Source organism: Urocampus carinirostris, chromosome 7, assembly GCF_059441175.1.
Source record: "Urocampus carinirostris isolate Australia breed hairy pipefish chromosome 7, RoL_Ucar_1.0, whole genome shotgun sequence".
Lineage (NCBI taxonomy): Eukaryota > Metazoa > Chordata > Actinopteri > Syngnathiformes > Syngnathidae > Urocampus > Urocampus carinirostris.
This window is the reverse complement of record NC_142355.1, coordinates 41,300,034-41,326,882: the sequence shown is the minus strand read 5'-3', so window position 1 is coordinate 41,326,882 and position 26,849 is coordinate 41,300,034. Positions and strand designations below refer to the sequence as shown.

Below are 26,849 nucleotides of genomic sequence, written 5' to 3'. Positions count from 1 at the left end.
AATAAAAGTGTACCTTGGTTCAAAAAGGGTTGAAAAACACTGAGTTATACGATTAAAATGTCTATCCATGTTGTATATTTGGACTGGTGTAAAATGACAGCTCTGTTGGATATTAAAAAAATGTTGTGCGAGTCATTAATCTTAGTGTGGCACACTGATTTACAAGGAAATTTGAAAGTGGCACTCCGCACTGAAAAGGTTGCTGACCCCTGGACTAACGCGTTACAAAAGAACGCGTTCCTGGGTGCTTGAAATCCTTAAAAATCTTTGCATTTTTCACCCAAAACCCTGGAGTTTTGGGTGAAATGTTTGCAAATGCTTGCAATTGTTACCTGTTTTTATGACAGTTTGACTTGATGGACCGGTGTTTTTCAACCTTTTAATCAGCCTAGGAACACTTTTTTTTCATTAAAATTTTTTCGATGAACAAAGTCCGTCAAAAATGTATACAAATTAATTTGCGGAACTACAAGTCTTTTTAAAGCTTAAATTGACAGTGTAAAGTTTTTCTATCATTTGCGGTCACCGTGGCTCAGGAAGTAAGTGTATGTAACTGTATTAAGTAATGTACTTCAATCAATATTTCTGCTTTTATTTCGGATTTTTGATCTGTCGTTAGTTTTTTTCTACATTTCTATCTCATCACACTTGTGTGCCCCGGCAAAAACACCGTGATAGACCCCATACTAAATCAGTGGTTCTCAATTTTCCCAGAATAAGTGCAATCACACCTCCAGTACACTAGGGGCAGTGGCATTTTGGGTGTTTTGTTTACATTTAGTCTGCACACAGTACATTAAGCACAGAGCATAAGCATTTAGTATGAAGTATAGACATAAGGTATAGCAGGCCCTCAATTTACCCGATGAAATAAAATATTTAACACGGATGAGGAGACAGGCGAAGAGAGTCAGGGTAAAAAGACAATCAGAAGTCTTCACTTAACTATGACTTTGGAGTGAGATGAGAAAACATTTTATTTTAAAAATGTTGGCAGCGGAAGGCACAAAGACAAATAAATTAGGTTGTCACTAAAAGACATTACAACCAAATCATGCTAATAAGGGGCTTGAGTTTTTTTCAATAAAAAATTGCCAAAAGGCATAGATTTGGCATGGACGAAGGTGACGCGTCACCATCAGTATTAAGCAATCTGTGTTTTGTCCCCACCAACATTACGTGATCACTTAAAAAAGATTGATCCTCGGTGGCGCGAGAGGATTTCTTCTTCCGAGGTGGGGAATAACAGAAAATAATAGAGAAGCACTGCTTTAAATGAAGAAAAATAAATAAGTCTGCATAAAAACACAGCTCTCTGGTGGCTTGGCCTTACAATTGCATTTCTTCTTCCCTCTGATTATTGGCTGCCGCCATTAGTTTGTGTCATGTAAAGCACCATCGCCCTCCAGATTTATCCAAGTATCAATTTTAAACGGTCGTAATATAAATATGTATGTTTTCATACTGATAGTATAAAAGGTTTTTGCATTTATTATGTTTACCGCAAGGAGTCGTTCAAAAATACACACTGCCCCTTTAAAAAGTATATTCCCAAAGATCGTGATTTGACAAAACTTTAATCATAGGCTATACAAAACATAACACAAATCAGCACAACGCGCCCAACTTAATACAAAATAGCTGAACAAAAGCACACCAGGAAGAAAATGAGGTAGACATGCGTTCATCAAATAGTAATACACTAGTAACAGTTCGCGCATTCAATGGTGTTAAAATCCAAACTCTTATGCTACATGAACTGTATCCAAGCGCCATCTTCAGGATACAATGTTGCCCTGTACCAAACAATCTTTGCTGTACAAGACGCCTTATTAAATGAAAAGTATGTCCGTATGAAATGTATACAAACATGACAGAGAAAATATATCCATGCAACATTGCAACAAAATGAGTACATGGGAAAAAATGCGTGCAATTTAAAAAGATCCACTTTGTACACATAATAGAAAATATTCACCTTTTACAAAAAAACAAAAGCACATTAGTTTCAGCACGTTTTGTTCCTTGTCATTAAATAAACCTTTTTTTACAGATACAAAATGTTGTGGAAACATCATTCTCTATGAAATCTATAGAACTGGACAATCAATTACTGTCAACATTTAAATATCAACGACAAAGTAAACCAGAGGATCTCAACCCACAACATACAGAAACATCATTCCGTTAAACCAGGGGTCCCCAAACTATTTCCTGTGAGGGTCATATATCTTCTGTCTTCTTTGACGAGGGGCCGGGGTCAGTTTTTAAAAGAAAATGCGTGACATAGGCAGAAATATTGTTTTACATAAAGCTATAATTAAAAACTCTTCTGCATACCTCACAGAACAAAAGTCAGAAAATAAATAACACTATTTTTAAAATAAATAATAAACAAATAACACTCTGTGGATTCTTCACAGAAAAAAAAGTCAACGGTATATAAACTTTCCGTTGGGCCGTGCAGTCTTAACAGGTCAGCTTGGTTGTCAGAACACTGGACCGCGAGTTTTACAGATGACTTGTGAAAAGGCAGTAGATTTTATCTCATCATCATTATATTAATTTGACTGAGGGTATAATAAACTAATTACAATTTTGTTGTGCATTTCACACTTGTTACAATTACGATAAATTTGTCACTTACAATGTAAAACAAAATGAACATTTGTCTCTAGTATCGTAAATATGGTGTTATAATGAGATAGAACACAATATATCAATGATAGTACAACGGTAAGTTATGGCCCCGGGTCAAATCCCATTACAACCAAAAATGTGCACCGAGTTGTTGAGTTCTTTTTTCGGTAACAAAAAAAGGGTCAAAATGCTCTCTGGTACTGTTTAGGGAAGGAATGTCCAAAATCCGGCCCAGGGAAATATTACAGCCCATGGTCAAAGATTTACTAGTCCGTGGCCTTTCTCATAAAATGGATAATATGTGGCCCGCCAGTAATGTTGACCACAGTATAAAATACATTCCCCCAAAATCACAGCAAAAAAGTGAAGCTGTTTTAACCGCACAGCAGTGCTTTTTTATTAGACCCTGCGAGTCAAATGTAAATGCTACAAAGCGAGCTGCAAGGTCAGGACACTGATCGCCAAGCACTGCAAACCTTTAACGAAGGGCGAATTTATTAAAGACTGTTTAAAGAATGCTAGGCTGAAAAGTCAGCCCTCACACATTTTCAGCTAACCGAATCTGTCCCGCTTTCTGAAAAGTTTGGACACCCCTGGTTTAGGGGGCTGGCGAAACATAGAGGCAGGCCATAGTTTGAGTGCCACTGTGTTAAACCATACATAACAAAATACCATTACCAGGTTTACGTGACTAAAACGCAATCACAGTTTTCCACTCTTTACAAAAAACATGAAATAATTGTCTCATATCAATATCAAGCATCACAACTAGCCACTTTTGAAAAAGTTTTCTTCTATGACCTCAGTGAATCTCTCCTTCATCTGCTGACGGAAAGTGGCATACCACTCCAGCAATCTTCTCCGCCGGTCAACTCTTTGCTCCTGGCTCATTCCTCTTTCCCTCTCCAAAATAGCAGGAAGCTCCCGCCAATCACTGACAAAGATGAAGGGTGCTCCTGCCGCTTTCAGAAGACGCAGTGGAGAGCTAGGGCCGGCCGCGCAGGTCCTTGGCATCAGTACGTCTTCTACAACTGGCACTGAGCCATAAGAACAGGCCTCGTAGATACGGTAGGCTTCAGCATTCACACCCACAGGGCAAAGAGTGAGCTCACTCTGGACCAGGGCGGTTTGATAGTGGTTAAGACTTTCCGCTGTCTCCTGGGGAAGCCACCTATAGGTGCAGAGGAAGCAAAAGAAAGGAAGGAATGAATAATGCATTTATGTTAGCCAGATAGAATTAGGTAAATCTTAATTTCATAGATTTTAAGATAAAATATTTTGTGTCATCTAGTTGTGAACTAATAGAATGCAATGACTGAAACAAGCTCAACTCAACTCAACTTCTCAACTCAACGTTAACTCAACTTCTCAACTCAACTTTGTCAAATATGATACATGCACAAATACAGCACAGATTATATTGTTTCAGAGTCCTGAAAGCCTGATGGAAGAAGCTGTCCTTTAGCTTGCTGGTTCTGGCTCTGAGGGACTGAAGTCGTTTCCCTTATGACCGCAGGTTGAAGAGGGTGTCAGATGAGTGAGAGGGGTCAACTGCAGTCCTGGTGGCCTTGCGGGTGAGGCGGGAGTTTTAGATGTCCAAGAAGGGTGTGACGAGGACCCCAATAAACGTTTTTGCGGTTCTCACAATGGCGCTGCTGGGTCTTTTTCCAGGACACGGCTGAGGCGCCAAACCACATTTGATTAAATCTATGAAACAATGATAATGCCAGAGCCCAGGGCTAGAGTGGGATGGATGACTTTGGGCATAATTTGAAAATTACAGGTTATTTTTTCTTTCTTTCTAAATAATCGCATTATTACTAGATTGTCCTCATTAAAAGGCAAAATTAAATTTTAAATCAAAGTGGCTTTTAAATGAATTGGATCAAATACTTGTAAAGTACTTATCACTTTTCAGTCTCTCCTCAACTTCATTTACAAAGAAATGATACAAATTGTCAGGCTGTTACATTATTTTATAGGCAAGGGATAAAGCATGTAGTACACTTATACAGTGCACGCACTTGAGATTACAACATTGTTGCTAATTTTTGAAACTGATATCTTGTTTAATACTTAGAGTAGGATTACTACATCAAATGGAACAGACTGTTAACAACCAGTGAAAATCATGCAGCAGTTAGAACAAATGCAAACGACAATAGCAAGATACAACTTTTATTCTTTTAATGATCAATTACGCCCCTGATGGTGCAATTAAAAATAACGAATATTACCTTTGTCAACAGTTGCTATATGCTGGTTCAAGAGGAAATGTTGTAATATTGAAATATGTCACTGCCCATATTTAGTCATGTTGACATAATTGCTTAATTTATAACTTCTTTATTTATCAAGTTGTAATTTTATTTTGCAGTCAGAATTGGCCTTAAGAGCTATTTTAGGGGCAATCACGTTACTTCTTTGAGTGGAATACACGACGAAAGACAGGAAACATACATTTCAGCTCAAGAAAAACATCACATCAAGCAAAGTCCTCCTATCTCTGTTAACGGAATATGGTTGATTTCCCCGAGCAAAGGTTGAGCGGCTTGCGCAAGATTGCCCGAAGGATGACTAGGCAATCGTCAGTAGAAGAGTACTCCATTCAACTGTGGGACCCTTTTATGTTTAACTATGTCAGGGGTCGGCAACCTATGACCAGCAGTGGCACGCAAGGGGTTAACCAGTGGCACGCGAGCGGACAGCAAAATGATGATTTTTTTTTAAAGCGCATTTACCTGAAATTCAGACAGTTTCAGTTGCGCGCCATGTTTAGCGCCCCTCCTTTTCTGTTTCGTGTGTGAGTGCATGTCTGCGCCGCGCCCAGCCAACGAAACACACGCACGCGATAAATGAACGAATCATGACGGCTCCTCGAGCGAAAATCTCTTTTTCTTTCCAGCCAGCGTGGACAGATGACTGGGGCTTTGTGGAAAAAATGACCGTGCCATTTTGTGCATTATGCCTCGAAAGCGTTGTACCTCGCACAGCAAGTGTTAAACGTCATTACGAGACGAAACATGAACATGAATTCAACATTAAAAGGCGCTGTGTCTAGGTACGGCAAAAAAAACACAGACTCTGAAAACCTTCGTCCCTGCTACAAACGCCATTGCTCACTGCACAACACAGCACAGAAAACCATTTACCGACCATAATCCGTTCCAGAACCCTGTTCGAAAAGCGATTTGTTCGAACACAGGAATCATTTTTCCCATTACAAATAATGTAAATCGTTTTAATCCGTTCCAACACCCTGAATGTTTACCTTTGTTTACCTTTAAGACACAAATAACATAAATGTAACCCAGGCTAATCGTATGTTCGCGTTAGCGTAATCTTCCGTACCAAAGAGGTTGTTCCCCAAAATCTCGCTAATTACGCTAACATGAACGTGTAAAAAAAAAAAAAGAATAAAGAAAAGAATTATGAATAGGATTTTTTACCTTTGTGGTGGTCAGCAGAAGGCGCAGATGGAGGAGGAAGGAAAATTATTGTTTGGAAGGAGAGTACCCTTCCATAAAAACTTTGGGGAGCTCTTCTGTCTGAGGGGTGCTCACACGTTCAAATCTCTTTGCTACGGATGACTGGGTACAGGATGTTCCTTTGTCTTAAAATATCTATCCAATGACACTTGCTTCTGCATTCTTTTTAGCACTTTGCGGAAGTGGTTCATGACAGTGTCATTAAAGTCATGATGACTCTGGTGGCTGCAGCTTCATTGGTGTGGTGAAATTCTGTAACTCGGCCCATTTGGAACACATTTGTTTAATCTCGGACGTCCCCTAGTGTATTGGAGGTGCAATTGCACCTGAGAAAATTAAAAGGAGTAAAAAAATGTGATGTGAAACATCTACCCCGGCGTTCGAACAGCAAAGCAAGAATTTCTCTAAATTTTTGGTCGGACTCCGATTCGTTCGAACTGAGAGCAATGAAAACTGAGGTTCCACTGTACAGCCTTAATAATCAGCATTTCTGCTGCTCTTTTTAAATGAAAATGATGGTAAACCACCTAATTCAGGAGTGGCGAACAAGTTTGACACAAAGAGCCACACCACGCACTGACCTGCCATGACAGACAGACACGCACAAACACACACAAAATTAAAAACATATTATTTCTCATAACACACTCCTCTCCTTACAATACAACAAGTATTGTTCTTGTGTTGATTTCAAGGAAAGTGTCCACCCTCAATACACACACAAAAAAAACTAAACATGAGACAAGGCAAAGAGCCACAGTATATAGAAAATATGATGAGGCAACAAGACGCATTCTTATTGGCCAAGAGCCGCATGCGGCTATAGAGCCACGTGTTCGCCACCCCTGACCCAATTCTTGATATTTGCAAATTCCCACAGCGATAGCCTATAGCTTATTTATGCCCAGAATATTCTGTTAATAAAACCTTCAAAGGAACTGCTCATCTCTCAGCTTTTATTTAAAAAAGAAAAAAACAACTTCCTCACTACTCACAATTAAATGAACACGCAGAAGAAGAAAAATACACAAAATCTGTATAGCTATTGGGTCAGCTGATTCCACTAACTGTCCTCTCAGCTGCCATGCTCTAATATGTTTGTGATCTAGTGTGTATGCTTCTTTTACTGCTACAATAGGTTAATAGTACCATTTTAGTTTGTAAATACTACTTACTTCTCTCTGAAAGATGTGATGCAGTCTTTCCCCAAGACAGATTGTTTCAAAACCTGCCTAAGTGTTTCCCGAGAAGAATTTTTGTAAACAGTCCCCAGGAAGTTGCAAATATGTGGCCTGTTCGAAGTGATCATCTCAGCATTGGGCTTGACCAGGGGAAACTGTCTGTATCTGAAAAGAACAAATGAACACAGTAAATGATAAGTCTCTACCTTAGATACTTAAAGGCATTTTTACACCTTTCATTCTTTTACCACCTTACCGGCAGTATTATTCCATGACAAATAGTTACCCCAAAATCTTGACATTTAAAGCTAGCCTATTTTGATTGAAACACCAATTAGTATACTTATTGATAATAGTGATAACTTGAACTCTTAAATCGTATCCCAGTGGGCACAGGGGTTTCCGAGCTACAGCGCGCATAATTTAAACATTTTCAACAAATATACCGTTATCGCATTTTTTTTAAACGGATGCACAAAACTGTGAAAACATATCTTAAGACAATTTTGGGTCTATTTAAATGTTGTTGTTGTCAAATAACACTGTGAAATTTCTCTCTCTCTCTCTCTCATATATATATATATATATATATATATATATATATATATATATATATATATATATATATATATATATATACAGTGAAGGAAATAGGTATTTGAACACCCTGCTATTTAGCTATTTCTCCTGCTTAGAGATCATGGAGGCGTCTGAAATTTTCATCGTAGGTGCATGTCCACTGTGAGAGAGATAAATTAAAAAGAAACATCGAGAAATCACAATGCATGTTTTTTTTTAACAATGTATTTGTGTTATATAGCTGCAAATAAGTATTTGAACACCTGAGAAAATGAATGATAATATTTGGTACAGTAGCCTTTGTTTGCTATAACAGAGGTCAAACGTTTCCTGTAGTCTTTCACCAGCTTTGCACACACTGCAGAGGGGATCTTGGCCCACTCCTTGACACATATCCTCTCTAGATCAGTCAGGTTTCTGGACTGTTGCTGAGAAACACGTAGTTTGAGCCCCTTAAAAAGATTTTCGATTGGGTTCAGGTCTGGAGACTGGTTGAACCATGCTAGAACCTTAATATGCTTCTTAGGAGCCACTCCTTGGTTTTCCTGGCTGTGTGCTTAGGGTTGTTGTCGTGTTGAAAGACCCAGCCACGACCCATTATCAATGCTCTGAGTGACGGAAGGAGGTTGTTCCCCAAAATCTCACAATACACTGCCCCAGTTATCCCATCTTCAATGCAGTGCACTCGTCCTGCCCCATGTTCAGAAAAACACACCCTGAGCATGATGCTACCACCCCCACACTTCACAGTAGGGATGATGTTCTTCGGATTGTACTCTTCATTCTTCTTCCTTCAAAATCGCTTAGTGGAATTATGACCAAAAAGTTCTATTTTAGTCTCATCTGACCACAAAACCTTCTCCCATGACTCTTTTGTATCATCCAAATGGTCATATGGAAACTTAAGATGGGCCTTGACATGTGCTGGTTTAAGCAGGGGAACTTTTCGTGTCATGCATGATTTTAAACCATGACGTCTTAGTGTATTACCTACAATAACCTTGGAAACGGTGGTCCCAGCTCTTTTCAGGTCCTTGACCAACTCCTGTTGTGTAGTTCAGGGCTGGTTCATCACCTTTCTTAGAATCATTGAGACCCCACGAGATGAAATCTTACATGGGGCGCCACTCCGATTGAGACTGACCGTCACGTTCAGCTTCTTCCATTTTCTAATGATTGCTCCAGCAGTGGACTTTTTTCAAGCTGCTTGGCAATTGCTCCGTAGCCCTTTCCAGACTTGTGGAGGTGTAACATTTTGTCTCTGGTGTCCTTGGACAGCTCTTAGGTCTTCGCCATGTTACAAGGTAAAGTCCTACTAATTGAATGAGGTGGACAGGTGTCTTTGTGCAGCTAGCAACCTCAAACAGGTGCATATGATTCAGGATGATACATGGAGTGCAGGTGGACTTTTAATGGGCAAACTAACAGGTCCTTTAGGATCAGAATTCTAAATCATACACAGGTGTTCAAATACGTATTTGCAGCTGTATCACACAAATAAATCTTTAAAAAAATCAGTCATGGTGATTTCTGGATTTTTCTTTTTAGTTTGTCTCTCTCACAGTTGAAGTGCAACTATGATGAAAAATTTCAGACCCCTCCATGATTTCTAAGTGGGAGAAATAGCAGGGTGTTAAAATACCGTTTATATATATATATATATATATATATATATATATATATATATATAATTCATATATATATATATATATATTACTTTGTGAATTATATTTTTTTCTGCTGCTGAATGTTATTGCACTTATCTTCATTTCATTGCACTATTGTTAGAATGCACTATTTTTCATTGCATTATTAATAACATTAGTAGATTTTCTCTGCACTATGTTGTAATTTTTTTTTTTCCGGCTATTCATCCTGATAGTACTTTACAACGTTGATATCAATGATGATAAAGACAATTCTAATTCTTGGGAACTATTCTGTCATTTTCACAAAACAAGTAAAACAGGTTCGAAAAGGTAGTCAAAATGATTACCCAATTTGCAATCAGACTTTGTCAAATGTCAGTAAAATAATTCTAAGACAATTCAATCAGAACAAAAAAGTGAATCAATATGAAATCTTTTAGGGAATGTTACACCTTACATATATTGGGTATCTAGCTGAATAGAGTTGGCATTTTCTCTTTAGATTTGCAAGAGTTTTGTACAGCTAACTTCATTTCCATAACATTTCCAAACAGTTTGGTTAATTGAACTCTAAAACCAATGGTGTAGACTTGACTGTTTTTTTGTTCAGTATGCTCTGGAAAGTACAAAGTTGGTTTTAAAGCACAAAATGATAGAAATAAAACCAACTTTATCATAACCCAAACAAGGATGAGCGCAATAAACAACAGATGGTTTACTTTTTCACCTAGTTTCCTTTCAAGAAGTAATATTTTGTTTGATTTGTTTTTTTTTCAATTTATTTAATTACACATACATATTGATACAATGAAAATTATTCAGACACTATGAAAAAAGAGACATTAAAAAATAACTTACGTGGCAACACCGAGTGGCCACTGGAAGATATCTCGATCATTGACCCAAGGGCTATCATACACTAAAAAGAGCAGCTCCACAAAGCCCCCATGTCTCTTTAAGTATGGCCCAATCCAGTCATTGTTGCAGTGTTCATCACCAAGAAGGACAACCGCAACATGAGATACTGTGTGGGATTGAACAAGAGCTCTGACATGCTCCAACCAGCGTGTCGAATAAGCCACCTTCTGCTGCTCACGGCCATTTAATACAAGAACCAGGCTGTTCATATCCATCGGGACATGACCCTGGATTACAGCAGGCCCTGTGTAAAAACTAAAAATGTTGGGGAAAAATGTATTGAAAGTTATAATTCTATTATGTTTTGAAGGGGGAAAAAATATATTGGAGAATTATTACCTGAAATCAGTTTTGCTTGATTGGAGCTCACCCTCTCTCCATTGTGCAATCTTGTCAGTTGGATTTAGCGGTCCCTCCATTACATGTTCCCAAAGATAAAGTCCTGGTCAGGGAAAATATGGTAATAACAAACCTGTCAATATCTATGTTTTACCGGTATCTTATACATGTTTTGATCCTTTAAAATCGTGTACTCCTCATAACAATTTTTGTAGAAGGCTTTTTTTTAATATATATCCTGCTACGTATAGTACGCAACACAAAATTTACTGCAAGTGAGGAATGAACTAAGATCGATGCTGAAATAATAGTTTGTGTTGTTAATTTGGTAAATGAAATAAAGTTGTTTACACAAATTATGTTGGTTTTTAATTTTACATAATATGTCTTGCTGTGAGGAGGTATGTGCTGCATCTATCTATCTATCTATCTATCTATCTATCTATTGCTTGATATGAGAAAGTGCAATCATAATGAACTGGAGCAATTGGCTGAGGTTGTATGCAATAGTAACTAAGAAAATAATAATTATATGTACCGGGTGTTCTGAAACACTTGGGCACATTTTGACATTGAATATCTCTGAAACTATTAAGAATAAAAAAACACATCTAGTAAATTCAGAAAGCTTGTTATCTTAGTTTTTACATGTTCAAAAATGTTAAATGTAGAGTTAACAGTTAAATTCTTGCTAAACGCGTCACAGCATTGAATTGTCAGTGGTTGCAATGGCTTCTGATATTCGTGCCTTCAGCTCATCCACACTACCACACTGGAGCCTCAGGGCAAGACAGTTTCTGAACTCAACACTGTCAGACAGATGGATTGAATGGTCTGGGCATAATGATCACTTCTCATGTCCTGGCCACTGAAGTTTCCAGATCTCTCTGTTTTTGTGGGTATTTGTGAAAGAATTGGCCCATACGCCCCCAATTCCAAGAGACGTGGATGGGATGAAGGTATAAATAACAGAAGCTGAGTTTGTCAATCAGCATAATGTGTGTGTACACTGTTGTGTGACCAATGGTGCTCACATCGAACATTTGATGTAAAAATTTAGACTACAAGCTATCTGATTTCACCACGTGTTTTCATATCTTGAATTGTTACCGAGATATTGAATATCAAAATATGCCCTAGTCAGGGGCGATTTTAGGTTTAGAGCTTTGGGGGTGCAGAGCACGCAGACTCCCAGAGTGTTTGACTGGGTAAAAAAAACTTTTTGAATTTGTCTTAAAGTGATTTAGGATCATTAAACACTGTTGAGGAGTGTCACTTTCCATTTGTAAACAAGACATTACACTTTGTGGTTAGCAGAAAAACAAGCATTACGCCATGCTTAGTTTTTACTCATTTATTTCTATTGGAGTACACACACACATATACAGAAGAAAAAGCATAGAATTTATTAGACAAAGATGCATTCAATTCTCAATTTAAAATTCCACCCTAAACTTTGTGGATTAAACTGTGATTAGATATATAGACACAGACAAACAGACACTTTATTCAACCTCATAGGGAAATTCACATTAAGATTAAGATGACCTAGAGGGTTGCATACCTGTCAATAACTTGACTAATATCTGTTGACATGACAAAATCATGGTACCAGGTGGTAAAATAGTTGTTCAACAAAACCAATGTATAACATTCTCTCACCGCAATACATCGGGGCGCCACAGACTCCACCCATATGCCGCAAGTGACAGTAGCCAAGCCAAAGAGGAGAGGAAGGGGGGCAAGGGCGGTGCTAGGAATCAAATTGGTCTGAACCATTTCAAGACAGTGAAGTATTTGTGACACTGCACTGTTTACATTTGTATTTTTTTGATCTTTTAATAAACATCAGAATAGTTTTAAAAATATGGATAAAGAAAAAAATGTTAAATTTCTGGGATCTTTACTGTTTGTTTATTTCCTATTTTACGCAGACTCAACATACACATCAGGCTCGCGCAGGCGCAGATCAAACAAGACACGTACAATGAAACATTACTTTCCATGAGTTTTGTTTTGCCTTTTTAAAAATTATTTTATCATGCCATTTTTAATCGTGTTTAAGGCAACCCTGCCCTTTATTGTGGAAAATTGATTTTCAAAAATACAGTAGTACCTCTACTTACAAGCCTAAATCGTTTTCGGAGTAGTTTCGTAACCTGAAAACTTCCCAAGTAGAGACGCATTTTGAACGTAAACGCGCTAATCCATTCCAAGCCCCACAAAAGTACAGTATGATATATATTTTTTTGATAATTCATAAAAGAGCATCAGGACATAAAACAAATACATGTTAAAATTTGATTACCGCACTGTTAAATGTGAACCTGGAGTGCCACGTCCAATTTCGTTGTCACAATATGTTCAACCCATTTTGTAACAATGACAATAAAGGTATATTCTATTCTAATAAATATAAAACGAGAAGCAGATCATTTAGAAAAACAAAGAATAAAGGAAATAATTAAAATATTAATTTACCTTTCTGCCTGGCGTTTCCTGAAAAACTGATCAAATAACGTCTGCTTGTGCCGGCTTTTGACAAGCCGTCGGAAACGCATCGAGGCACACATCATTATGAGCGATATTCCTTCTTGTAAACACTTTTTCTGGATGATTCTTTCCCACAAATTCCGAGACTTCGTGGAATTTTGCAAGGATGTCTTTAATGTAGGCTAGATGGGTACGTCCTCCACCATGTCATCTTGCGAGAATTCTTCCTCCTCCTCGTCTCTGAACTCTGAACTATGACGATGACACGAAGAGCATGCTGGGATACACGCAGCCAGTTTGTTTACGTTAGGGAAAAACTCCTGGAGCAGCTAACAACAGCGCGTACTTTTGATTCCGTATCCTGAAAACGCCTTCGTAACTACAGGCAATATTTTCCCGTTCAGGTACTTCTTAACCTGAAACTTACGTAAGTAGAGACATTAGTAAGTAGAGGTACCACTATTATATATTTTTGGGGGGTGCTTTAGTTGCAAAAGGGGGTGCTCGAGGTCCCTCCAAAAGGGGCTAGTTACGCCCATGGCCCAAGACTTTTGAAACACCATGAAATAATAATAACAACAATCACAGGAGTAACAATATCCTAAAAATAACAGTAACAATAAATCTGATAACAATAATCATTCTGGATATAAATAAAAGATGCAAATATTGTGCTTAGCACTGGCGCCTTAGTATTGAAGGGTGAGGGCAAATAACGTCAGGACTCACCTATGGCTGCTTTACCCCAAATTTGAACCTTGTATCTTTTGGGTTTGTTCTTTTCGATTTGTGCCATATGTTGTTTGAAAGCCTCTCTCTTCTTATTCAATGCTGAGTTGTATTCCACCTGTTCATCCTCCCACGGATTCCACTCCCCAATGAATGGAGCAGCGCCACCATCTCGAACACCCCCTGCAAGCCAAACAGTTTTATTTCATTCAATGTAATTCAATTTAACACATTTAGGCAACTAAAATTCGATTGCTTTTGTTAGAGAAACCATACCAGATGGTCTCGATTCTTTCTTATCCACCCTGTGAACGCGGGATATGACTTTATTGCTAAAAAACACATTGTACGCCGCGTATAACGAAAACGCAACGTAGGCAAAAATGATAAGAAGAAAACACTTTCGCTTTGGAAATTTCATTTTCCGTTCGATTGTCGCTCATGTTACCATTATTTATCTCACACTTCCATTTTATTGAGAGGGCCCTTGTTTACATCACAAGGAATGCTGTCCGCAGATGTGCCTGTTTCAAATTGTGTTCGTTTTAAAATGCTTTTTGATGCAATATGCATTTGGGGAAAAAATCAAAACCAAGTGACATTTTTTTTCAGGTATATTGTGGTAGTTTACAGAGAGGGCATGGGGAATTGGACGTTAGTAGGTAATGCCTTCAGGCGGAACCTTCCGCTGGGATATTTTTTCAGTCGAGCAAGGGACACACGAGATTCCTTCACGCAAGGTCGTGTCCCCTGTTACGGGGTGGAGAAATATTTATTCGTGCGAAAATGATGACATTTGCTTGTCGTCTTGGGGCTCTTGCCCCAGTTTTGCGGGGTACAACACATTCTTTGAAATGTGTGGCGTTAACTGGAGGCAAAGAATTGGTCGCTTTTGCGGGTAAGAATCTTGAGGCCTACCTTTGTGCCAAGCTAACAATATCAAGCAATCCTAACGTTACCGACGCTCAGATTGAAACGGAAAGTTGAACCGGAAGTGTGTTTTTGTTATATCATTCATTTGTGCTTCATTTTCTTTGAACTCAATATAATGTGCTTAGGTCGTTTGTTGTAGGGCACGTATCGTCATGTATAATCGCGGGCATAGCCAAAATGTGATATGGGTCTGGTTATTTGCGATAGTCGAAACGGAGATTAATTAAAAAAAAAACGATTAATACATTATATTCAAGGTCGATCTCATTAAGAGTACCTCTCTCCCTAAACAAACTATACAAAACAAGAAAATACATGCTTATCACCGTAATGTCTTCGACCTTCCCTGATGTTTGCGTTCTGCTGCTGTTTTGGTATAAGCGCCACAACCTAGAATTAAAATAAACTAACAGAAGTTGCCAGTACACCCTAAATATATACACCCCTAACAAAAGTCCTTGTGATTTTCATGTTTCGGTAGTCTACTACTCATTTATACCATGAAAAGTTGTATTGTCGAATTGTTCTAAGAACATACTTTAACTCGTCGTTTGTTAGTTATGGGGCATTGAATGTTTTGCAGTGCACACGATTTTAAGGTTCTGCCTGAACCTCAGCTTGGTTCTTTTTATCCTTAACGCTTGCTAAATTCAAAATGAGATCCAGGAGACTCTTGTATCTATTTACTGGATCCTAGAAAGATTGTGGAGCCTTTTCAGCAGGTCACGTAAGAAGTCTGTCTTATCTTGAATAGTGCCATGTCTTATATCAAGATGCAACTAGTGATTATCTTAATAGTTGACTAGTCACAGACTGTTGAAAATATTAGTCAAACGATTGTATAATGTGAGGCCCAATGGTCTTAATTGGTTCAAACTGGATAATGTGTGCAAGAGTGTTTTTAGATAGTACAACACAAAAGCAAGGACAGGTCACAGCAACCTTAAGTCCACTCAAATCTTCTATATATATCTGAGAAGCCTAATAAAACACTCTCCCTGTTTGAGTTTCCTTACAGTGACAGTGTGTAATATTTAGGGCCTCCTAATCGTTAAGTTAAAACAAATGTACTTGAATGATGGGTAAAAATATATGAAATGTCTTTTTTTTTTTAATAAGTATTAATTTGCCGAGCAATTTGTATTTCTTTTGCATAGCAGAATCCATACCTACTAGTTGCTGCCATGTTTTTCTGTGCTCATTTGGCACTTGTTTTTGTTTGCATTAGATAATTCAGTGCTACTTAGTGGTCAAGTATTGCACAATATACCTTGAAAAGGTCACTCAACTAAACTTGATCTTTTGATTAAAAGTCTGCAAGATCCAGTGTTAGTTTCGATTTTATCCGTTTTTTTTCTTCAATTACATTCGCATGTGCTTTAGACCAATTTCTCATGGCATGACTATAATTTTCCTGATTTTTTTTAGCTCCTGGAGGAATCCGGCTCGCCCACACCGACATCAAAATCCCCGACTTCACAGATTACCGTCGCCCTGAAGTCATTGACCCGGGCAAGTCCTCGCAGGAAAGCAGCGAGACAAGGAAGGCTTTCTCCTACCTGCTCACAGGGGCCACTACCGTAGTTGGCATCTATGCTGCCAAAACAGCAGTGAGCCAGTTTGTGTCCTCCATGAGCGCCTCAGCTGATGTCCTGGCCTTGTCTAAAATTGAGATCAAGCTGAGTGATATACCAGAAGGGAAAAACATGACCTTCAAGTGGAGAGGGAAACCTCTGTTTGTCCGCCATCGCACTGAGAAGGAAATTGCTGCAGAGGAAGCTGTGAATGTTGCGGAGCTCCGTGATCCTCAGCACGACAAGGATAGAGTGCTCAACCCCAGCTGGGTTATCGTCCTTGGTGTGTGCACCCACCTTGGATGTGTTCCTATTTCTAATGCCGGTGACTACGGAGGTTACTACTGTCCTTGCCACGGATCCCACTATGATGCTTCTGGAAGAATTCGAAAAGGGCCCGCTCCTCTTAACCTGGAGGTTCCTTATTACGAATTTCAAGGTGACGACTTAGTAGTGGTTGGGTAAATATTGAGATAAGATTTTACCATCTATCTCCTATTATGTTATGTTTGAAAGATGGCTCTGTGTAATGTGGTGAAGAGAATGCTCTGTTATCAATAAAAAATATGTTCATATATTAAGTGTATATTCATTTAATCACTGTTGTCAAAGCCAATTTCACAATTAATCCAGTACCAATAAAAAAGAGAAATCTAATGTAAATCGTATTTTGCAGAGCCACAAATATATTTGCAATTTTCGTGTGATTTTGGAACATAGAATGTGCATTTATGAAGTCATGATTTTCAGATCTTGAGTCAATTGCAAATAAACTTGTGGATCTGAACAATACATGTGTAAACAAATATTTTGAGACAATTCTCTCACCATATAGGTGTTGGGTATAAATATTAAAAAAGAAAGGGTAATTTATATTTTCAGGTGCAGAAAGTCCTTTCCATTACAATTTGCCACTGAGTAAAGCTACCCTAAATTTTTGTATGGCTCATAACAAATGATCATAATTTATACATAATCCTTGCACTGATTCACATTTCATAGTCCCCTATTTTTAGATGTAGCGTTGCGTGTATGATGACGCTTTACAGGAAAATACTGTATATATACTAATACCAGCTGTCATTAATCATGAGGGAAGAAATGCAATGGTAAAGCCACCAGAATGCAGTGTCATTTTTAAGCAGACTTGAGAACATGGCAACAATTTCAAGTAGTTACAAGCACATGCCTCAAATTCCAAGCAGATTTCAAACCTTGAAAACAGGATTTCAAGCACCTGTAAGAATCTTGTAAAAAAAATAAGTCCTTGCTGGCCAACCACTACCACCACTGAAGTGGTTACAATGAACACTTGATAACAACAAAAAGTGGGTAAATTATAAATGTTCTAAGCAAACTTGAATGACTAGAAGGATAATCAAGAAGATAAACCAACTCTTACAAGTGCATTCAAAATCAAGCTCTTACGAATATTGATTTTATTGCACTACCTTGTATATAGCCGTTTCTACATTTGTAATTAATTAATTGCAGGTGGCATTAGTCTGTATGGCATTTTTCTCCTAAAGCGTCATCGCACCCTATGGGTAACGCCATAGAGGACACATGCATACTACACCTACACACGGCACTAGGAAATATGTATTAGTGCAAGGATTGCGAATCAACTATGGACTAAGCTACATATTACATTTTTACCCAACACTCATGGGGAGAGATTTCTTTCCAAAACAGATATATTCGTGGTTTATTCAAGATCCAAAAATCATGTCTTGATAAATGCACACGCATGATTAATTTTTGCAAATCACAGATGTATTTGTGGCTCTGAAAATAACCACCGAATAACTTGATATTTTTCATTTAATGGCACTGGAGAAATGGAAAGTCCTTAAAAAGTGAGCTTGAATTTGGCCACGTAAAACGTGGACAAACCCTGTATCGAAGGTGCAGGACAATTTAAATTACTTTTTAAAAAAACCTAACTACTGCAGGAAAGAAAACATTTATTAAGAGATGAGACCTCAAATTCTTCAGAACATTCAATCATTAAGGAAAAAATATTCTTGATTTATAAGTACTTTATATGTTTAATGGGAAGATAAAATATAAAAAATTGACAAGGTTTTGTTAGTGATATATTTACAATTAAGTATAATGTGCCCATAAAACACACCCAAACTACTTCACAGTAGATACATTTGGTATTGACTCGTCGTGTCTCCCCCGAAAAATAAATATTTAAATAAGGCAATAGCAATCAAATGAATTAAAATACAGTCCAAGCATCAAAATAAATCAGGGTTGATTACTGAGGTTCCAAAAATGTAATACTGTCCATGTGCGTACACTCAAAACCATGTACTGATTAAACTAATGTTTCTAATTGGTGGGTCTGGTCCAAAAATGTCTCACTGACATTTTCAGTGGGTTGCGGGCCTTTACCTGGGCAATAATAATTGCTATAAAGAAAAAAAGGTCAATTACGCTCTTTACAGTAGATGGCGATGATGCCTTGCTCCATCTCTTTTTGCCGTTGAGTCAATCTGCACTGTCCTAATTGTGTTTGACAGGGATCACATCTCATTTTACTGTGAATCTGTTGGGTTTATTTCCTTGTTATGCCCAAAATACTGGGCCCAAGAAAGTAAGTGATAAGGGGAAGGAAAAGTGAAACAACAATCAAGTCAAAGTACAGTAAATGGTTTGAAAAGCTTTTTACTAGTATATTGACTTTTATTATCTACATAATAATGTTCTCTGTTTATGTTTCATTGAGTTATTTTAGTATGTGGCAGTTGAAAAGCAGTTTTAGGGGGTCGCTTATATGTGATATACGTTTATAGGCCAGTATACATTGGTAATTGAAGTTTTGCTGGTCATTTTTTTTTTGGGGGGGGGGAGAAAAAAAAACGTGAATATATTATAATATCTCTGTTTTAAAGCTCACAATCCTTTCATTTGATAAATTGGCGAAATTTAATGGTGGCTCCTTAATTCAGACCAGTTGAGAGCCACTGGATTAAACAGTCAGGTATAAACCCTGTGGAATTTACGTACACTAATCCACATAATGAACATTTGCGTGTAGCTCCTTGGTAACAAAGCCAAGAAGAGCTGCTGTGAGTTGCTGCTTCAAACTAGAATTGCTCATAACCAGAGCAGTGAGCTGTGCCATGTCTGTCCACTGAATATCTCCAAGGATGGAAACCAGATCTGCATACAACTTCTCTTGCTGACAAGGATCAAGCTCCATGATGACTTGAGGAAGGGGTTTGAATTGACCGCTGGTCAGCCAGCATCCAAGAAGGCCTCCAACAGCACCGCCTAAAGAAAGTCAATATAGTAGGATTGTGGTACATGACATTTTAAGAAGAATGTGTTCAATGCATACCCACTGCAATACCAAGAGGACCCCCAACCAATCCTCCTGCAAAGGCCAGGCCCCCAGCCGTTGCTGCACCTTTACCAGAACCTTTGACAGTGGTTTGGATCTGTTTATCAACAGACAACTCACAGCACAGCTTCATAATATCTTCAAGCCGATGACACATTCTCTGCATTATGAAAGCAAAAGAAAGGCATTACCATAATGTGCTGCTCACAAACTTATCTGTGTACTAAAGTATTAAGTAGGCCATCATATTTATATTCATCGATAACAATAATGTTCAGAAATTCCATAAACTCAGTGACGTGCTGTCGGGTTTGTGTCTGGTGAGGCACAGTCAGCTTTACATATAAATGGACCTACTTCTTTCTTATTTGATCATTTGAGGATCAAATTTAACGCCATGGAACAGGCAGTTTGAGTTTCTCATTGTATATTGTCAAATTTTGTACTCAAAAAGGGACCCCTTAACCTCTAAGGTCATAGGGGCATCACTTTTTGTGTTGTGTCTTGGACAAGTGGAGCCTAGCGGTACCCCTTCCTCTCCAGACCGTGTTTTGGGGCAGTGGTTTGCTCCCCCCAAAAATACTAAAAACTAAACATTATTATTAGTGCTTAAAAACAGGGACCTAATTTATATTCATTTTCAATCTGAAAGGAATACTAAAGGAATATTAAAGGATTGCTAATAAAAACACACACAACCACTGTAAGACCTTAAAAATATTACAGGAATACAAAAATCCTACTACAAAAAATATTACTGGTACATAAATCCTACTACGGAAACACTACAAAAATTCAACTTGAGTATAATTCAAAAATACTAACAGCAATACTACAAAGGTCCTACGACAGCAATAATACCAAAATCCTACGATAGAAATTTGATAAAAATACTTCGGAAATACTAGAAAACAACTACAAAACTAAATATCAAATATAGTGTATATAACTATTATATTAATAAATATTTTTCCTTTATTTTGAAAGGAGAAAAATGCAACTAGAGGAATACTATGATACAAAAATTTACTACCATAGAAATACAACAAGAACACTAATAAAATACTACAATTAATGATGCAAAATACAACAAAAACACTACAAAAATCCTACTACAGTAATACAACAAAACTAAAGGTCACAGGAAAACAGGGATCTAATATATTATTTTACTTGCATCATGGACAGAAAAATTATATAACAGAAATACTACTTATACTAGTGAGCAATAAATAAAATCAGTTTTGTGACTACATCCAAATTAATCAAACACAAAGATCCTCGTACAAATTCTCCAGTGTTTTTGTTGCTTTTTGTGTCGTTTCCCAGTCGGAGAACATCAATTCAAACGGCAAAACATTAATTCTAAAAGTTTGAAAACCAAGTTGAGGAAATGACATATCGAAATCTTTGTTAAATAAAATATAACATATAAACTTCAGTCATGTGGGATAATGTTTGTGTCTGGTAAGAACCAGTCAGATTTACAAATAAATTGACCTAAAGGGACAGTGAGTAATATTTAGTGTCTCTTAGTAGCCCAAAAACATTTTTCAATTTAAAAAAAAAACATAGATCTGAATACAAGGCAAGAATACATGAGCTGTCATCTTACTATTGTTATTTTTTAAATTTAATGTTCTAGGGCTGCAAACTAACGATTAATATAATAATCGATTAATTGGTCGATTATTGATGTTAATTTTATTAAAAAAATCATAGGAAATTTGTATTTCTTTTGCACTTCAAATTGTATTATCAAAGGTTCCTCGGGCAATACACTGAACCCCTAATTGCCTCCGATATGTCTGACTCCGCTATTGGTGTGTGAGCTTGTGTGTGAATAGGTAAAGTGTGAAGTATAGTGTAAAGTGCTTTGAAGGTCCTCAGAGACTGGTAAAGCGCTATATAAATTCAGTTCAGTTACCATTAGGTCCCCACCGTGTTTGTCTGGCATCCTACTGCTACGCTTTGCTCTGTGGCACAGGCCCTCGCTCGCAACAGACAAAAAACTGACATCTGGTGGCCAAATATTATACAGTACATTGGGGCTTTAAGTCTTTCTTTTTAATTTGTTTGGCAGAGCAAGAAAGAAATATATAAACTGTAGCAACGAAAAAAAATCTTGTCCAAGCATAACTTATAAATGAAGTACATGCGCTGCTCTCTTTTGAATAAAAGAGGGGAATAGACAGGTCCTCCATTATGAAAAAAAAGGCCATGGAAAGACACAGAAAATACAAAATGGCTTGACTTGCTGTTACCTTGCTAATACTTTAACTAATTATATTTTTTAGGCCATAAGGCAATCGGAATTTTTGTTCTAACCATGGACCTCTGTCATGAGGCAAGAGAATTGCGTGCCTCACTCTGCATTTGCATCCTCTAAGCACAGTAATACATTACATACTAATTGTATTAATAATATTCATAATATGATCTAACAAAATCAGCGATTTTTAAAAAAAGAAAATCCAAGAATTGTTGAATGAAATGAGAAAGAAGACTGAATAAAGACAACCACTTCATATATTTCTAATCTTTTATTCCCATTATGCCTCCCCTGACTGCACGTCACTGCTAATATTATTACACTCATTTCTAAATATTATACTTTCTCCTGAACTATACAACTTAAGAATGAAATCTTTAAACAGACGGAGTAAAAAACACAAGAGTGGTTACAAAATAAAACATTACCTTGTTGTCAGAATATAAAGGTTTTTGTGCTCCTCCCTGTGAAAAAGGGATGCAATGAAGATTTGACCTAATAAAAAGAAAAAAACAACAATATCAAAACACGGAATTTTTTTTTTGGTTTGAACAAATTTATTGACACTAATAACAGAAAACAATCATGACAATCTCAACAGCAATTAAGCACATTCACAATATTATATTTCAATATGACTTTTTTAACAGCAAGCACAATGTGAGGTTTGAACAACCCTTCTCGAAAATCTTAATAGCAATCAAGCATATTCACAATTTCATTATATAACATCTTTGTTAGTGTCAATAGATCCGTCCAGGCCAAAGTCGATTATTTTTGGTCTGTGGTTTGAACAAATTTATTGACACTAAAAACAGAAAACAATCATGACAATCTCAACAGCAATTAAGCACGTTCACAATATTATATTCCAAACACGGAATACCATACCTGTGAACCTACATTTTTTTTTTAAACATCAAACATCAATCACTTCTAGGCAGTGTAGTATATCCAGGGCTGTGTTGTTTACATTTTCGTTTTGTGTAATTTTTTTTTTAATCGAGCATTTTCATCATATTTGAGCCTTTATGCCTCTAAGCCTTTATCTCACTTACTGCAAACGATAAGCATATCATCATATTCACTTTCGGTGTAGACTGCACTGAACGAGCGAGAGAGAAGGAAGTGCCTTGCGCTGTGTGCAGGGATCCACCCACCTGTACTGCTTACCCAATCAAAGTCGTTTGCCAGCGTATCAGTTTAAATGGTTTCTTATCGAACTTCGGGATGAAATCACTTGACTTTGGAACGCTACAGAGAGATGTGCAATAGTTACATTTTATTTCGGAGCCATATGTACTCATGATAAGAGCCATATATGGCTCCCGAGCCATAGGTTCCCTACCCCTGCTTTATCTTATTCAAGGCTATTGTCGTGACTAGTTTGCGACTGGCTGGCAACCAGTACAGGGTGTACCCTGCCCACTGCCCGAAGATAGTTGGGCTGGGTTCCGGCACCCCCGCGACCCTACTGAGGATAAGTGGTGCAGATAATGGATGGATGGAAGAGAGTTTGAAAAATCCTTGGAGTACTTGGGTTGAATTTGCTTGAGCACCGGCCCGGTATTGCAGTACCTCCGGGAACGGTGCATTTGCAATGATCGCAGCAAGGCTATAGGGCTAGGACCTTAGCTTGGCCTTTTGGCTGAGAGTAAGTGTCCCGGCTCCTAGGCTTTGTAGCGTATTAAGAACTGACCGATAACGGATAATGGATAATGAATAACGAAGATAGATCAATAACCCTTAAAAACCCCAAACCCCCCCCCCAAAAAAATTGTCTCAGTTACATAGTAAGACAATCCGTAGAACGGATGAACTCTATGTAATCCTGCACTGCTATATTCAGGCTTAGCAATACGAACTTTACATTGGGAAAAGAATGCTGAAAGTCGTAAGTAAAATAAACTTGTTTACAAATATTATCTTTGCTTTAATTCTACAAAAAAAGCTCTCCTACGTCAACCTGTTCAGGGTGTCTCCTGCCCACTGCCAGAGGACAGCTGCAATGGGCTCCAGCATCCCCGCGACCCTACTGAGGATAAGCGGTGCAGATAATGTATGAAGGGAGGTCTCAAACGTGGTGCCCGTAGGCACCAGTGTGCCTCCTAAGAAAAGCTGCACCTATTCTGAAAATAGCTCACCAGTGCTGGATGATTGTAATTTTTTAGTAAAAGGAATGTTTTTAGTGGTTGGCTGAGTCTATTTATCCATACTTACTATATTTAACCTGGTTATAAAATTGTAACAATTTAGTAACAACTTAAGGTGTTATTTTAGAAATGCATATCAAATTGGGTGCCCTTTGCAGTATTCAGTAACAAAAAGTTGGAGACCCCTGCTCTATATAATCGGTTGTGCCGCGAGTAAATAGGTGCCACGTTGTGTTTGTCAGATTTATTATTGCTTACTAAGGGGAATTGTAGTCATTAAAAAGTGCAACAATCGGCTGAGGTTGAAAGGTATGAGGTTGGCACCGGTTTACGAGTGAAATAAATTGTTCTGTATTTGTGGTGCACAACCAGGACGCACTTGAGATTTACTAAGCAAAATCCAGAATCTAAAATTGTACTATACCTTCTTGTATCGGCAGTTCGTCATCAATAATTTTGGAATCGTTTTATGCAATGAAATAAATGGCTGAGTGATGCTGTTATTACGGGACAGTTTCGAAGTGTAGCAAGGGAGGCGGAAGTGGATAGTCACGTGTCATGAATGTTTAGCAATGACTAAAAAGACTTGGCTCTTTCAGCTCCCAAATGGCTTCACGGATTCTTTCGGTCATAAATGTTCAAATGGCTTTACAGATGGTTAGGGTTAGGGTTAGGTTAGGATAAGTTGTTGTTTGTAAATCAATTTTTGCTGCCATTTTAGGGTTAGGGTTAGGGTTAGGGAGCAATCTTTCTTTCCCATGCTCCCCTAAATCTGAGGCCCTTGGGAAAGTAAGTTTTTGCACTGGCCATTCAGTAAATTGGAGCTTTTCTTGTTTTACCTGCGTTTGTTAGGGCTAGGGCTAGGATTTAGGGTTTAGGGTGAAGGGTGTAGGGTGTAGGGTGTAGGTTGTAGGGTGTAGGGTGTAGGGTGCAGGATGTAGGATGTAGGGTGTAGGGTGTACACTGTAGGGTGTAGGGTGTATGGTTTAGGGCACACACGCTACCCACTGTGCTGCCGTGCTGCCTCAATTCATCCATATTTACAATAAATAACCTGGTAACAACATGGCAAGTATGTAGTAACAATTTAAATTTTTAGAAATCCATATCAAATTGCGTGCCATGCTTGAATAAGATTTGCCAAGCAAAATGCAGACTTTACCTTGTTGTATTGGCAGTTCGTCATCAATATTGTTGGAACGTTCCATGCAATGAAATAAATGGCTGTGTGATGCTGTTATTGCGGGGAAGTTTCGCAGTGTAGCGAGGAGAGGCGGAAATGGATGGTCACATGTCATGAATGTTTTGCAATGACTCCGCTCTCTATAAAGAGTTGGCACTTTAGGCTACCAAATGGTTTTACAGATTATTTTGGTTGTTTTAATCCATAGATTAAAATTGTTATGTAACATTAGGCACAAAATTATTTTAAAAAGAGGGAAGGGATTGGATTAAAGCAAAAAAAGAAGAACAGAATAAAATGAAAAAAGAAACAAATGAAGATGAAAAACAAAAGAAAAAAGCAAAAAAAAGCAAAAAGCTAGGAGGGGCAAAAGAAGAGATAATCAAATTTAAATAAATGAAACGAGAGAGTAAAAAAAGAAGTAAAAAGGGAAACTAGGTTAAAAGGTAGGGGGAATGGGACTGAAAGGGAAAGGGAGACAAAAGAAGTAAAAAAGGTCGGGAAAAAAAGAAAAAAAGCAGAAAAAAATCTAAAAAGGAAAAAATTGAGACAGAAGTAAAAAAAAAAGGTAATTGTGAAATATGATCCCTGATAAACACAAGAAACATATATTAAGATATTTACAGGTCAACATAATAGATATAAAGTAAAAAACGGATACAACAAATTTTAAGTCAACAACACAGAATACAGTACCTGAAAAAAAACAACATACATATTAACCAGTAACAAGGGAACAGACTCTTGTTTGGTGGGGAGCCAGTGTTTTGCCGAAATAAGCCCCGCCCACCTAAGTAACGCGTACACGCTGTTCGTGCTATGTCACTGATACCATAAAACCACTTCTTATCTCACTTTTATCTCGCTTTTGAGGAATGTAATAGTGAATTTGTCACTAAAGCCATTTCTTCGCTCATCTGTTGGGAATGCAATAGAACGATAATGTACATTTGAGCAAGTAGCATGTTTATTTTGCCCTTTTTCCCCAATATCACTGGTATTGAAAATTATATGTGCTCTACCACAAAGCTTATTACACAGAAATGAACTGTCAAATTATCAACAGACATAATAGGAGACGATTGTTTCTGATTTCTTGTCATCATCAAACGAGACGTAACACATGAATAAATTGTATTCTACTTGAATAAACCCACCCGGTGCGCCCCCCTGCTAGCAGGAACAATTCTCGAAAGCAGGACATTTTTGGCACACAACGGCTCTTTTGATCACTTCCGAGAGTCGGCTTCTAGAACAATTTTGTTCGCGAACGACACATCTCCTGCGGACACCTTTTATTTCGTTAGACGTTTTTTTCTACGTCCTCGACGTCTCTTCAAAGTAATGTAGGAAAAAAAGT

At 37.8% G+C, this 26,849-nt stretch overlaps 3 protein-coding genes across 5 annotated transcripts; 1 reads left to right on the top strand and 2 right to left on the bottom strand.

The window, feature by feature from the left end:
• Positions 1-1,558: 1,558 nt before the first annotated feature.
• rxylt1 (ribitol xylosyltransferase 1) lies at positions 1,559-14,505 on the bottom strand. The gene is made up of 6 exons (XM_088340983.1): positions 14,293-14,505; positions 14,017-14,199; positions 10,795-10,897; positions 10,396-10,710; positions 7,304-7,474; positions 1,559-3,811 (listed from the first exon to the last, which is right to left on the bottom strand). Exons 1-6 carry the CDS (start codon positions 14,435-14,437, stop codon positions 3,409-3,411), a joined length of 1,320 nt encoding a protein of 439 aa, XP_088197109.1. The 5' UTR covers positions 14,438-14,505; the 3' UTR covers positions 1,559-3,408.
• A 204-nt stretch (positions 14,506-14,709) lies between these two features.
• Positions 14,710-17,100, top strand: uqcrfs1 (ubiquinol-cytochrome c reductase, Rieske iron-sulfur polypeptide 1). The gene is made up of 2 exons (XM_088340979.1): positions 14,710-14,914; positions 16,378-17,100. The coding sequence occupies exons 1-2, from the start codon at positions 14,803-14,805 to the stop codon at positions 16,986-16,988; spliced, it is 723 nt and encodes a 240-aa protein (XP_088197105.1). The 5' UTR covers positions 14,710-14,802; the 3' UTR covers positions 16,989-17,100.
• A 1,373-nt stretch (positions 17,101-18,473) lies between these two features.
• LOC148363338 (protein C19orf12 homolog) lies at positions 18,474-25,592 on the bottom strand. 3 transcript variants are annotated; one of them, XM_088340982.1, is made up of 4 exons: positions 25,469-25,592; positions 22,582-22,648; positions 19,879-20,041; positions 18,474-19,811 (listed from the first exon to the last, which is right to left on the bottom strand). In XM_088340982.1, exons 3-4 carry the CDS (start codon positions 20,036-20,038, stop codon positions 19,546-19,548), a joined length of 426 nt encoding a protein of 141 aa, XP_088197108.1. In that variant the 5' UTR covers positions 20,039-20,041; positions 22,582-22,648; positions 25,469-25,592; the 3' UTR covers positions 18,474-19,545. The 3 variants fall into 3 exon arrangements, with proteins under 3 accessions (XP_088197108.1, XP_088197107.1, XP_088197106.1); XM_088340981.1 differs by lacking the exon at positions 25,469-25,592 and adding an exon at positions 24,731-24,860; XM_088340980.1 differs by lacking the exons at positions 22,582-22,648; positions 25,469-25,592 and having other exon boundaries at positions 19,879-20,047.
• Positions 25,593-26,849: the final 1,257 nt, after the last annotated feature.

What these genes read in the sequence shown, in the direction of transcription:
- rxylt1 (XM_088340983.1), bottom strand. Translation starts at nt 14,437, where the DNA reads ATGAAATTTCCAAAGCGAAAGTGTTTTCTTCTTATCATTTTTGCCTAC. An exon ending in GAAAGAATCGAGACCATCTG is followed by an intron (nt 14,200 to 14,292) that starts GTATGGTTTCTC and finishes TTTGGCTTGCAG; the next exon opens with GGGGTGTTCGAGATGGTGGC. An exon ending in TCAAGCAAAACTGATTTCAG is followed by an intron (nt 10,711 to 10,794) that starts GTAATAATTCTC and finishes CAACATTTTTAG; the next exon opens with TTTTTACACAGGGCCTGCTG.
- uqcrfs1 (XM_088340979.1), top strand. Translation starts at nt 14,803, where the DNA reads ATGATGACATTTGCTTGTCGTCTTGGGGCTCTTGCCCCAGTTTTGCGG. An exon ending in AGAATTGGTCGCTTTTGCGG is followed by an intron (nt 14,915 to 16,377) that starts GTAAGAATCTTG and finishes GATTTTTTTTAG; the next exon opens with CTCCTGGAGGAATCCGGCTC.
- LOC148363338 (XM_088340980.1), bottom strand. Translation starts at nt 20,047, where the DNA reads ATGCAGAGAATGTGTCATCGGCTTGAAGATATTATGAAGCTGTGCTGT. An exon ending in TCCTCTTGGTATTGCAGTGG is followed by an intron (nt 19,812 to 19,878) that starts GTATGCATTGAA and finishes GACTTTCTTTAG; the next exon opens with GCGGTGCTGTTGGAGGCCTT.